Below are 12,687 nucleotides of genomic sequence, written 5' to 3'. Positions count from 1 at the left end.
CATCGGAAAGATGAAGGATCGCTTCCCGGCAAGGTAAACCGATCATATCGCCGTATATGCGTGGAATCGATCTTTCAATTTTTTATTATTACGTTAATTATGATACCACAGCGGCTACGAAGTATTTTCAATATGTAACGATAATAATTTAATTTTTGAAATGCGATTTATCACTGCCGCGTAAAAGAAGAGCAGGGACATGTTGCGTAAAGCTAAATAGAATTTATTCGTATTTAATAATAAAAGAAAACAATTTTATGCAGAAAATAATACAAAGCAGTTCATCTACCGAAATAAAAACAAAATTGTTAACGTATCTCAAGAAAAATTGGATAAAATATCGATACATCTTATTTAATACCATCATCTATTCGTCATCTCACAATTATGATACAGTGGCATATTTTACCAAAATAAAAAAATTTACAATTCTTATCTATATATAGGGTGGGGCATTTATATCGAGACATCTAAATATCTAAAAAATAAAGCAAGATAGAAAGAAATGTTTCAGACAAAACTTGTTCGGTTCTAAGGGGGTCATAAGATGGTGCCATTAGTTTGACCTTCGGTGGAGGCGCTTCGGAAATTTCAATTTCAATCTTGTTTTATTTTCTTTACACCAAATGACATCTCTCATTTTTTGAGCTTAAAATATTAAAGTAACATTATTGCAAAATAAATAATTTTATGAGATATTTCATAGTTTATGTAAAATTATGTCGAAATGAAGTAATAAAATAAAGTATAAAATATCTCGTAAACTATTAAACTTTTGACCGTCATACCTTTATAATTTTTTATACGGAATATTGCAAGGAATCGATTTATGTAAAAAGATTGGAATGTTTCCGCTTAAAAAAAACAAGATTGACATCGAAATCTCCGAAGCGCCTTCACCCAAGATCAAACTAATGGCATCATCTTATGACCCCCTTAGATCCGAACAACTTTTGTCTGAAACATTTCTTTTTATCTTTCTTTATTTTTTAGATATTTAGGAGTCTCAATATAAATGCCCCGCCCTGTATATATATTCCTTAAAATCGCATAATGCATGTATTTTCATTTCAGATATATATGACACCGCGATTGGAAATATGTATTGTAGTGAAATGTCTAGGATAATCTACAGATGTGGGCGAAATGCGATATTTAATATCGCGCGCGACAAAAGAATACGACACAGCAATATACATATTTCATCATCGAACGGAATAAATTTTAATGAGAGCTGGAAAAGGAGGAAAGAAATGGGAAAAATGATTCCCCGCGAGAAAAAGGTACGTGTCGTTTGTCCATAACGACATCAATCTTCGATTTTTCTCTCGAGAAACTTTTCAGTCTCATTGCTCACAAATTGTGTAGCTTCGAACGTGTAGTGAACGTCAGCAAAATATGAATGACGTTGCATGCTTGTAAATAACTTTCTCGGAAAATTTGAATTTACGTCATAATGTTTTATCTCTAAAGAAACTGAACACGCGAGTTTAATGAACTATAGAGTTAATGAACTATAAAAGGACTATTAAACTAGAGAGGACCGCACGTTTGACGTTTATTCCTCTTCGCTCGCTGTCGCATTGAACTTTGCTCTAAACAAATTACGTTAACTGTAATTTTCATAGTCGTCAAGTCGATTTTTAATTTACCACCATTTACCATTTAAAAAAGAACTGAATAAACGAGCAAACGTGGGCATTATTATATTTTGTGTATAAAGACTTGTTTTTTATTCTGAGAATTTAATAATAAAATATATGTTCTCAACAAAATATATAAAATATATATACAACAAATACATTTAAATGCAAAAAATTTGCATTTAAATGAAAAAGTATAACTTTTTATCTAAAAAATAATTAAAACGAAATAATAGATACTGCAAAAATTTTAAAAAATAAATGGGATGAGAGAAATAGATACTGTAACATCTTTGGAAAAATCTCCATGTGTGTCTCTGACGAGAGAATTGTATAAATAAATACTTTACGCGCAAAAGTATTTATTTTTTTGTACAGCAGATAAAATTAAACCGAATCGTGAGAGAGGCCATTTGTTATCGCGCGTTATACCACTATTTTCGTTAATTATTATCTTGTTTGCGAGATATGTTGGTTCTTGTCAACGGATCATAATCAAATGTCAACGCTAACGTTATCAGATTCCACAATCGAGCTGCCACGTGTATCGATGCTGTCGCATGTATAATGTATTTTTTGCGCATACAAAAATGAGATATACAATTGCAACTTTGCATTTTAATGAAATGCGACAACTGACTTCTGTAAACAATCCGGTAAAATTTTTTTATTTATCCTACATTTAATTCATCTCTTTCCCTTTTGTTCATTTATTTTCTTTACTTACATCTAAAGTCGGGGTGAGAACGACGCGTCAGGGACGGCCGATAGGCCGCTCGATACGTCGTCCGGGGGTGGCACCGTCTGGATTTCCCTCACATTCATGCACGTACGCATATACATACACACGCACACACACACATATACTCCCGACGAGTACGCGCGATGCTACAGATCGGAGCAAACGAAGAGCGACGGTCATTCAGAGCCCGACCAGCGTGTCGTGCACACTTCGATCCAGGCTCAGTCTCGCGCTCACTTTCGTACGAGATCGCTATCAAAACGACGATAAAATAATAACGAGAACCAATACATTCGCGGTTGTGCTAAAATCTAATTGAAGACCGGAGAGAAAGGAAAAAAAAAAAACCGAGGAGAGAAACAGTGACTCCGGAAGAGGAATTCGCGCCATGGCCGGCGTTTGAGATCGATCCTCCAAGTGCGTAGTGACACGCGCGCGAATTTTCCCGTTTTTCCAATCTCTGTTTCTTTTTTTTTTTTTCCTCTCTTGATCTACATCGGGGCGATCTTGCTGCGAGGAGCCGCGAAACAGGTGAGAAGTGACACCGTCAGAAACGCAGAATCGCGTCGCGTATCTCGCATCTTAATGTTGAATGAAAAATCTCGCGGAATCTTTCGCCACCGGAGAGAACGTTAGATTACAGGATAGGATACGCGGATAAGATCACAATATTCACGATATTCAATCGATGGAATGTGAACGAAATGCGACGTAATACTCGCGTTCAACGGTTCCATGCCCCATGCAGTATGGCCGTCCTCGGAGGGCGCAAGGGTGGATTTCAATCGTGCGTGCTAGAATGGGGAAAGTTAAGGGATCAATTATGCTATCGAATTAGGCAAAATGATATCGTGTAAACAATGTATGTATGCGAGATGCGAAAACCGCAAATACAAATTATTTATTAATAAAGATGTTATTTTAATTAATTTATATTTGAATCACATAATTAAAATTGCACAAATTAATTTTTTTATAAATATCGTCTTCTGGGAGCTTATTGCGAACACATAACACACACACACACATACACATTATTGAAAATTATTAAAAAATGAAATTAAATAGCTCTGCAGTTTTATGCCGAGTAAATAATATAAAATGATAAATAATAATATAAAACGTATCTAAATTTTTGGCACAAATTTAATAAAAGAAAAAACACTTTCGAAAATTGCGAATAATTTGCGTTAATAATTTCAATTTCGGTCTGTTTCGATGAAACACGTGTTAACTACGTTATATCGATCGTATATTATAAATAGTGAACTTCGCAGTGGCAGCATCAAATATTTACTATCTTCTATATATCTATATGGAAGGTAAAATTTGTAGCGCTCATTATATCATTACAATTACTACTCTATTAATAATTATATAATTTTTTTTTTTTTTTAATTTAAATCCTGACATAGAATTTAATTTTGTTAATCCCCTTTCTCTTTAAACATTATAGCAAGTTCTTAATTCGAAAAAATTGAAGATTCGTCGAGCGATCTCTCTCTTTTCCGAGTCTTAAAAATATCAATTTCTAAAAATTAAACAATTTTTTGAAAACATAATTTAATTCGTTTATCAATTTAGATTGAAATGAGGAAATAAATTTTAAATCCACGAAAATATAAATTTTTTTTGAAAGTATCCAGAAAGTATTTAGAGAATATTCAGAAAGTAAATTATACAAATTTTAATAAGAACATGAAACAAAAAAAATTTTTCAATAGAAAATCGGTTGAGCAATGATAAATGCGAACAAGCGTTTAATAACGATTTTCTTTAACGAGTATCTTGCAGACTCGAATCTTCATTATATGCAAAAAAATTCTCACCAGTTTGCTCTTTTTTCACCTACATACTCTTCGATTTTTATCACGATACATCCGTACGTGACATCGTGAATTATTTATCGACATAAATAAGAGTTAGGAAGAAAAATAACGAACATTTTCTCTTATTTGATCGATTCGTTGCGGTTATCCTGCAGCATTATCACGGGGCGAAAATATTGGGTTCGGAAAACCCGGTCGGCGACCCACGTGGCTTATTGATTTTCTCGTCGGCCGCTGCCACTGCTGTAAACTGGCCCTTTCGTTTAAACATCGCGCGAGTATCGTGCACTCGAGTACACGAGATTCGATGGTACTCGAAAAGCAAGAGCGATATGCGAACAGGAAGTCTGTCATGCGTTTAATATCGCTTATTAAATCGCGCAAAGAGAACTGCTTGCTCTCTTGCACTTTATGCCCGTAATTTTCCCCGACGAATACAACCCACGCGGTCATCTTCTTTTAAATCTTGCGAATTCTTGTCGCGATTTTATGACACATAAACATTGTCCGGAATTTTTCTCTATTTATAATTACCATTTTTCAAAAATATTTAACAATTGCAAGTACATAGAGGTAAATTTAATAAAAGAAATAAAGCTAATATTTGATACAACATTCCAATCATAGTGGCGAAAATTAAATTAAATTAATTTTCACGCATTATATCTAGATATTAACATTTATTAATAGCGAGATAATTAAATTCTTAAAATTTTAATAATACTCGTTATTTAATAATAACGAGTTTTTTCAAAGACAACTGAAAATATTATTCAATATTCCAGAATATTATTAAATTTTATTCGGATTCCTATAAATTAACGGGACGATTCATCATTCTCAAATCGCGATATCGGCATGTCATTATCTTTCATGGAAGGCAAATCGATGACATCGGTGTCTTTGCTCTTACGGCAGGTGCCGTTAAGTACAGTTCGCTTTAGACACGCAAGCGGACATGGAGGTCGGTTTAGGATCGATAAAAAGCAATGATGCAACATCGACGAGACTTTCATGGACACCATGGTCGCTTGTGGTGAGCTTAGTCAGCACGCGCCAAAACTGCAACCGAGATATCATGGTCTCCTACCCCGAGATGTCGACGTATCTGATAACCATACGCGTGATTTTTATTTATACTTTCCTTCTCACGCGTTTACATTACTTTTCCCCTCTCCCTTTCCCTGCAATGCAAATCTAAAATTTTTATTTAAATGTAAAAATGCGTGAAAAGATAAAATATTAAAAATTACGATAAATTAATATTATGACAAACTAACGAAATAAGAATAAAAACATATAAGAAGATATGATGATTAGAATTTAAATATTATATTTAAATATTATATTGCATTTTACAATACTTTTTTTAAATTTTAATAAATTAAAAGATTATAAAATATTAAGAGAAAACGACAAGTTATGGCGTTCGATAACTAAAAATTACGTATAAAATGGAACGACGGTTTTCGTAGAATGTTGTCGGGATGCTTGATTCAAACTGGCGGGCATTAGGAACCGGTATTGGAGGAAAGGTCCTAGTTGATGCCTCTAAGGCTTGGACAAAGCGCCTTTTCGAACTTTTGTTCGTCAATACCCACACATAGACGTGCGAGAAAAGAAGCGGGAATTGCCGGTAGACATATTGTATACGTATACGCGATTTCGCCACGTATGTTGCGTGTGCGTTTTGAACAGCTGAAGCGGTACGAATGCCAGGCTAACGCAAAAGATTAAGGGGGATTTGAACTAAAGGGGGTTTTACGTTGCATGGAATTCGCGTTGTATAGAAACATCGCGATAGAATTATCGTACGCAAAATATCGCGCCGCCAATAAATATTTATATAACGAGAATAAAAACTCTCTTTCGTATAAATGTTTAATAAAAAATTATTTCATTACATAATTACACGGTGATTTTATTTATTAGGAAAATTAGATAAAAATCTCGACCTTAATAAGCATCTTATCTCTTCTCTGTCATGTTTTATAATTTTATTATCATGATATATATATATATTTTTTTTTTTTTTCGTAATTCTCACATTCCATTGGAGCATGCAATGGAATGTGAGAATTATGTATATAAGTGTAAACTCCTGCAGAGGATTTGTTTGTATTGTAACTGATACTCAATATAACGGACTACGACAGATATTTGATACTAGACACATCATATCGCGGGCGAGATATAATGTGCGATGTGATTAAGGGTAAACCTACGAGAGATGGGAACAAATCGTTTTGCGTATTTAATTCTCATTATTAGGAATATATTAAAACTGCAAACGCATGTTGATTTTAGAACAAGCGTTAACAATTTCGAATTTATTAATTTTGAAAATATAATATTAATTACCAGGCTCTAATTGGCCTTTCTTTTTATCAATTTATTAATTGTTATCAATTTTACTTTAAGAGCGGCTGAATATTTATCTAAATAGTCGCGTATATGATTTTGCAACACACACATTTCCTTTACAATTAAAAAAGTGTGTAGGTGCGATCCCTACAAATCTATTAGTGATAGTAGAGAGAAGCTTTAGCTCTCTCTCAGATTATTCCGTAATCTGCGGAAAATAGAGAAAATTAACTTTCTATAATCTCATTTTAACTGAAAAGAAAAATTGGATTACATTAAGAAAGTTAATAATTCGCTTGAACACACACACTATTTATATATAGAATGAATATCGCGTATCGAAATAGCATATTACGCGTTGTCTATACATAAAAGGTAAAAAAAGGCGCCAAGTTGTGAAAAATTGTTATATTTTTTTATTAAAAAAATTTCCCACTTTGCATTTAAATAGTTTTACTTTAAAAAATATCTAGAGAATCCTGAAAATAAAAACTGCGATATATAATCTTATCTCGCGTAGAAATGCGTAGAGTATCTAACGGAAAAAGAAATTTAGCGATATTCTTCGCGAATTCGTTATTTTATTTGGAATTCGATTATTATTCTCACATTCGCGTGAAACGATATCCAACCTATGCAACATGAGAATTTCTTTTCAATTGTTAATTGATAAGAATTAATGATAAGAGAACTATAATTTTGGAAACACAAAACATATAGAATAAACAAAAATTAAAAACAGTAACTGTTAGTATAAACTATTAATTAATTATTAATAAAATTCAACCAATCTTATATTATTTTACATAACATAAATATCATAAGGAATGCTTTAACGCTTTTCTTAATGTTTTCATCAATATTGTAGACAGGATTCTAATTCTAATTTTATGTGCGGTTTAATTTAACGTATGTGCCCTGATAGGTATTTTCAAACGTTTTCTGGTATTACACGATACATAAAAATATAAATAGATTTTTGTTACAAATGATAGATCGCTTAAAACAGGCTTAAGAATATATTAAATCTAAGGCTGACCAAGTACTTACCTAAATATCTAGTGAAACAGTTTGGAGCAGACAAGGAGAAAGAACAAGCGATCGATAAACGTTCGAAATCAAGGTGCGAACTGAAATGATGATACACAGCGAGCATATCACGGTAATCGATACAATAACAAATCGATAAACACATGATATTGCTCCTTTCGGTATTTTATTACTAATAAAAAGCGAGCAAAGAGCGCGCGCAAGCGAACCGCAGCGAGAGCAGATCTGTCACCGTCTCGAAATGTATCACTCGCCAGGTGATTGTAAGGCGTGTATCGACGATCTATCGTACGATTGGTCGGGATCACATCCTCGATAAAGGCCGTGATAGTGTGACGCAGAATCCGAATTAATTCACGGTCTTCGAAACTCACTTTTCTCGTTAGTCTCGCAACCGCACCCGGAGACGGAGACGGAGTATGTAAATTAATTACAAAGTTGCGTTCATAAGGAAGTGTAATAATCGCCAATTTCTATTTTGTAGTGATACAGAATTCATTATACAATATTTGTAAGTAAGAATGATCGATGAATGTATTGTAATAATAATAACATCGTTACATAATAACGAAATATCAAGAAAAAAATTATAATTATAATTATATAATATTACAAAATTGTAATTATATATATATATATATATATATATATATATATAATTAAATATATATAAATATATATGATTAATTAATATATAAATATATATATTTATATATATATGAAATATATATATAATTAATGTAACGTATTAGTAATATTTATTTTGACACATTTATAGTATAAGTATATAAATATACGGAGAATTTTCTACAATTTCCTATTTCTTTCTTTCAAATATAGGCTCCTTTGTCGCGTTATATATATGTATAAATATATTTGTCTCTCACATATCGCTATTTCCACAGCTCGCAAATTTTTTTTATCATCGTTTAATAACGCGCATTTAATGGCTAATTGCGTTTTAATTAACGGATTGATCGCTCGCCTGGTTAATATTGATAGGAACCTGTTGCCGGCAAATGAAAAACATCTTATGCGTGCTATACGAGTCACCAGTTTTCTAAGAAGTGAAGAGTCAAAGCGATGTTCTTCCCACGTAAGATTCTTATCCGCATCCTCACGTATATTCCCGAACGGAAGAAGCCTTTTCCCTGAGATAAATCAATGCCATCAGCTAATAAAAGTCGTTCACTTTGCGCGATTGCCGAATGCATTATTCAAGACAAGAACGGAAAATCCTTCGAGAGAGAGAGCGTCGGTTACGAAACACAGAATCGCGATTTATATATTTATTCCTCGCTTTTCTCGTATCATGTAGAACTGGCGAAAGGAAACGCGAGGATGCAGAGATAAATTTTCTCCGTGCTTTACGGCCGTATTAAAGTCGTAAATCGCCTTCTCTTGATTCTTCGAGATAATCTTGTAAAACCTGTTAGGATCTTTAAATATGATATTTTATTTTAAATTGTTGTAAAAAATATACAAAAAGTATTCAAGAAAAAGGAAGAATTTTATACAAGCGACTATTACATGACTGGATGTAATCACTTTAATACGATCATCAATTTACTATTCTTAGTGAACTTCAATAACAATAACAAAACCACACTGAATCTAAATAATCAAATAGATGCATAATATTCCGTGTACACGAGAGATTTTCCCGCATGATTATTTTGCTGCGACGTCGAAAAAGTTGAATCGATAAGATGCATTGACGTATACACAGGTTAAATATATTGCGGTTATTTTATCGTAGTTTTTAAATTGCTCGTTTATATCGAGTCTATTGACTCGATAAAATTTTCGTCATCGGGGCAAAATAATCTGCGGCGATAAAAAACGACCCTTTCAAAAATGCAATAAAATCTATAACTCAAGTCCTTTTACAAAATTATCTTTATCATAATACATATTTATTTGTAAACAAAAAACAATAGCACGATAATAACAAATTATTGATAATGAAGGTATGCAAAATAAAAAAATTGAAAATTGAATTTAATAATTAATTATATTATTTTAATAAAAGAATTTTTGATAATGAATTTTTATTTTAATAAAACAAATTAGCTTTTGTTGTGCATTTCAGAAAGAATGTCAAAATCAGGAAGCATCAAAGATGGCGAGAAGGGCCCTTACGATCCGATTCCTACCAATGAAAAGGGCAATGACGAGATCAAACTGGAGGCGAAAATGTCGCTTCTCAACGGCGTCACCGTCATTGTCGGTTCCATTATCGGTTCCGGTATTTTCGTCAGTCCTACGGGCGTACTTAAATACACTGGAAGCGTGAACGCGAGTCTTCTCGTATGGACGGCATCCGGAATTTATTCCATGGTATTTATAATTTTTTTTTCTCGTTATTAAAAAATTATAAAAAATTTAATTTATTTAATTATTATATCAGCTATGAAAATTGCAACAGATTTTCAGATACAAAAAGTAGTTTATACGAGGGGTATAAATAAATTAATAGAGCGAATTTTTTGCGCGCAAGCACAAAAAATCTTTCTTACGTTCTTTATTTTTTCAACACGTCTGCCTGCTATCGCGAATCAAAGAGAGACATATAAATGCAAATGAATTTAAATATTCATTAATATTTTGATAAGTGTTTTCTAATACAACAAATATTTCTATACTGATTCGTTACCCTTTTCTCTTGTATCTTTCGATAGATAGGAGCTTACTGTTACGCCGAGCTCGGTTGCATGATCAGGAAGTCGGGCGCGGATTATGCATACATTATGGAGACCTTCGGGCCTTTTCTGGCGTTCGTTAGATTATGGGTTGAATGTATGATAGTGCGTCCTTGCAGCCAGGCTATCGTAGCCTTGACTTTCAGCGTCTACGTCCTCAAACCACTCTTCCCGGATTGTACGCCGCCGGATGATCCCGTAAGAATGCTTGCCGCCTGCTGCATATGTAAGTAGATGACGAAAAATTGTATCTCCCGATGAATGAAACAAACGACTCAAAACAATAGATCTTGGAATTCTAAAACTCTCCATTAATCGCGATGTATCTAAAGAATAAAATACGTAAAAAAAAAACAAAATATAAAAAAATTTATATTTCTTTAAATTCGTGTAGGGAAGAAATTGAATAATAATTTCAATCTATTCTATACAAAATAAAACTAATATTTTAAATATTTAGTGAAATTAAAAATTATATATACGCGTAGTTATTTAATATAAAATTAAATTAATTATCTTTTTCCACATTTGGTAAAAATGAAGAAACATTTTTAATATTACTTGCTAGCGTATATAAATCGAGCGTGGCACGTACATAGATACTTTCTCTGTCCGCGAGATTAATCGAAGCAGTGCATTGTTGATCGCGCGACTGTACGAGGATTTCGTGATCCGCATGTAAAGGAACACAATGTAACAGCAATTAAGCTTATATCCGCCGAGACATTTATCGTACCCAATTGCAATCAAACAGGACCAATGTTACGATCCTCTATAACGAATAATCGTGATACAATACCGAGACCGAGAGAATTGAACTTCATTGGCTCGCCCGTTCATCGTGCACTAACGATTTCAAACGGGCCGACAATGTGACCCGTATGTAGAAAATTCGTCTTTCTCACAGCAATCATGTTTTGTAGAATGCTATTTCCGAGGCATTTCACTCTCGTCTTGATAATTTTCTCGGGTGATAATGATGCGGTGGATATTTTAGCGTGTTATCACAAAGAGCGAACAGAAGATTATTTAGATCAAATATCTCGTCACCGTGTTAAAAATTTACTTTTTCTATCAAATATATATAGAAATTATGAACATATTCATTATACAAAAATTATAATGTTGAAAATAAAAATAATTACAGACTCTACGCAATCTTTTCTTCATTCCGCTACAATCAAGAGCTCTCTTACGAGAAATGCGATTGAACGTCTTGTTGCAAGAAAAGCGCTCTCTCTCTCTCTCTCTCTCTCTCTCTCTCTCTCCCGCAAAAAGGAAAATAATTTCTTATCAGAAGTATTCCTTGTGTTCATCCAACTACTGTATTTGTCAGACTGAATATATACGGAATTCCCAGAGCAGTAAGATCGACAATATATATATAATCTAACAGCCACGAGAGCTTTCATATTTTACCCTTGAGATTTTGTTCCCTCTATTTTAATCTTTTAGAGAGAAATCAACTATTCTTTCCTCTTGGCAAACAAGAGATTTAGATCGCTAGTTATTAGCCTAATAAGTTACTAATAAGGTTAAAAACAAAAGAAGTCCTCACGAGAAATAATCTTCTTTTTTAAAAATATAATAATGAAAAAAAGAAACTGGAAAAAATAGAAATAAAATTTAATTAAAAATAATTATTGAGTTAAAAAACGCAGAATTTTTTTTTTTTATTTTTAACCAATGAGATCAATAATTTTACATATAAAAATTCTATAGACGGTTATATCTAATTCGTTGATCAATGAGCTTTTTTAAATTGCATTAATTATCAGAATTGCTTCGTGTAGGGTAGATACGGGTTGTGTATTGCGCGAAGAAACTGAAAGAAAGTACATTTTTGACAAATCCAAATTGCGGACAAAGATACGACCGCGAGTAGACATATGTCGCCTTCGTTGCGGTTTAACTGTGCACTTTTTTTTGTTTCGATATCACTCCTGCGAGCAATGGATCGTTTTACGCAAACGTAATCGCATTTCAGCGGTCACCCTTTTTTAAAGAAATCATTGACGAAGCACTATCCTTGTAAATATATTTACGCGAGAGAGATACGATTTCACTCCTTTCCCGCAAAATGTGCGGCGAAATTAATATCTCGAATGTGAAATAATTATAAAAATTAAATATTAAATATATAATTCATATATATCGAATTTTCGAATTAAATATCGTCACACAACGTAGACGCAACACGTGACTTAAATAAAATCCACTTGTCGAATCGCGATAAAAATCGATTTGCGATAATATTAATTAACGATATTTATGCACGCGTTTCGAGAACCTGATATCATTCATATGTTAAGATATAAGCACGATATAAATTCCGGATGGACCGGACCATCGAACAA

At 32.9% G+C, this 12,687-nt stretch overlaps 1 protein-coding gene across 4 annotated transcripts in view; it reads left to right on the top strand.

The window, feature by feature from the left end:
- The first annotated feature begins 2,569 nt into the window (after positions 1-2,569).
- LOC138934731 (large neutral amino acids transporter small subunit 1) overlaps positions 2,570-12,687 on the top strand; it is a 25,555-nt gene continuing 15,437 nt past the window's right edge. For 3 of the 4 annotated variants that reach the window (XM_070298760.1, XM_070298761.1, XM_070298758.1), the window contains exons 1-3: positions 2,570-2,916; positions 9,721-9,968; positions 10,310-10,556. In XM_070298760.1, the coding sequence (XP_070154861.1) occupies positions 9,726-9,968; positions 10,310-10,556 (490 nt within the window). In that variant the 5' untranslated portion in view covers positions 2,570-2,916; positions 9,721-9,725. Of the gene's footprint in view, positions 2,917-9,701; positions 9,969-10,309; positions 10,557-12,687 lie in introns of all 4 variants that reach the window. The other variant, XM_070298759.1, reaches the window with a different exon arrangement.

Source organism: Polyergus mexicanus, unplaced genomic scaffold (genome assembly GCF_030449975.1).
Source record: "Polyergus mexicanus isolate NDT 795.1 unplaced genomic scaffold, iyPolMexi1.0 SCAF_7, whole genome shotgun sequence".
NCBI lineage: Eukaryota > Metazoa > Arthropoda > Insecta > Hymenoptera > Formicidae > Polyergus > Polyergus mexicanus.
This window is presented reverse-complemented; position numbering and strand designations above follow the sequence as displayed.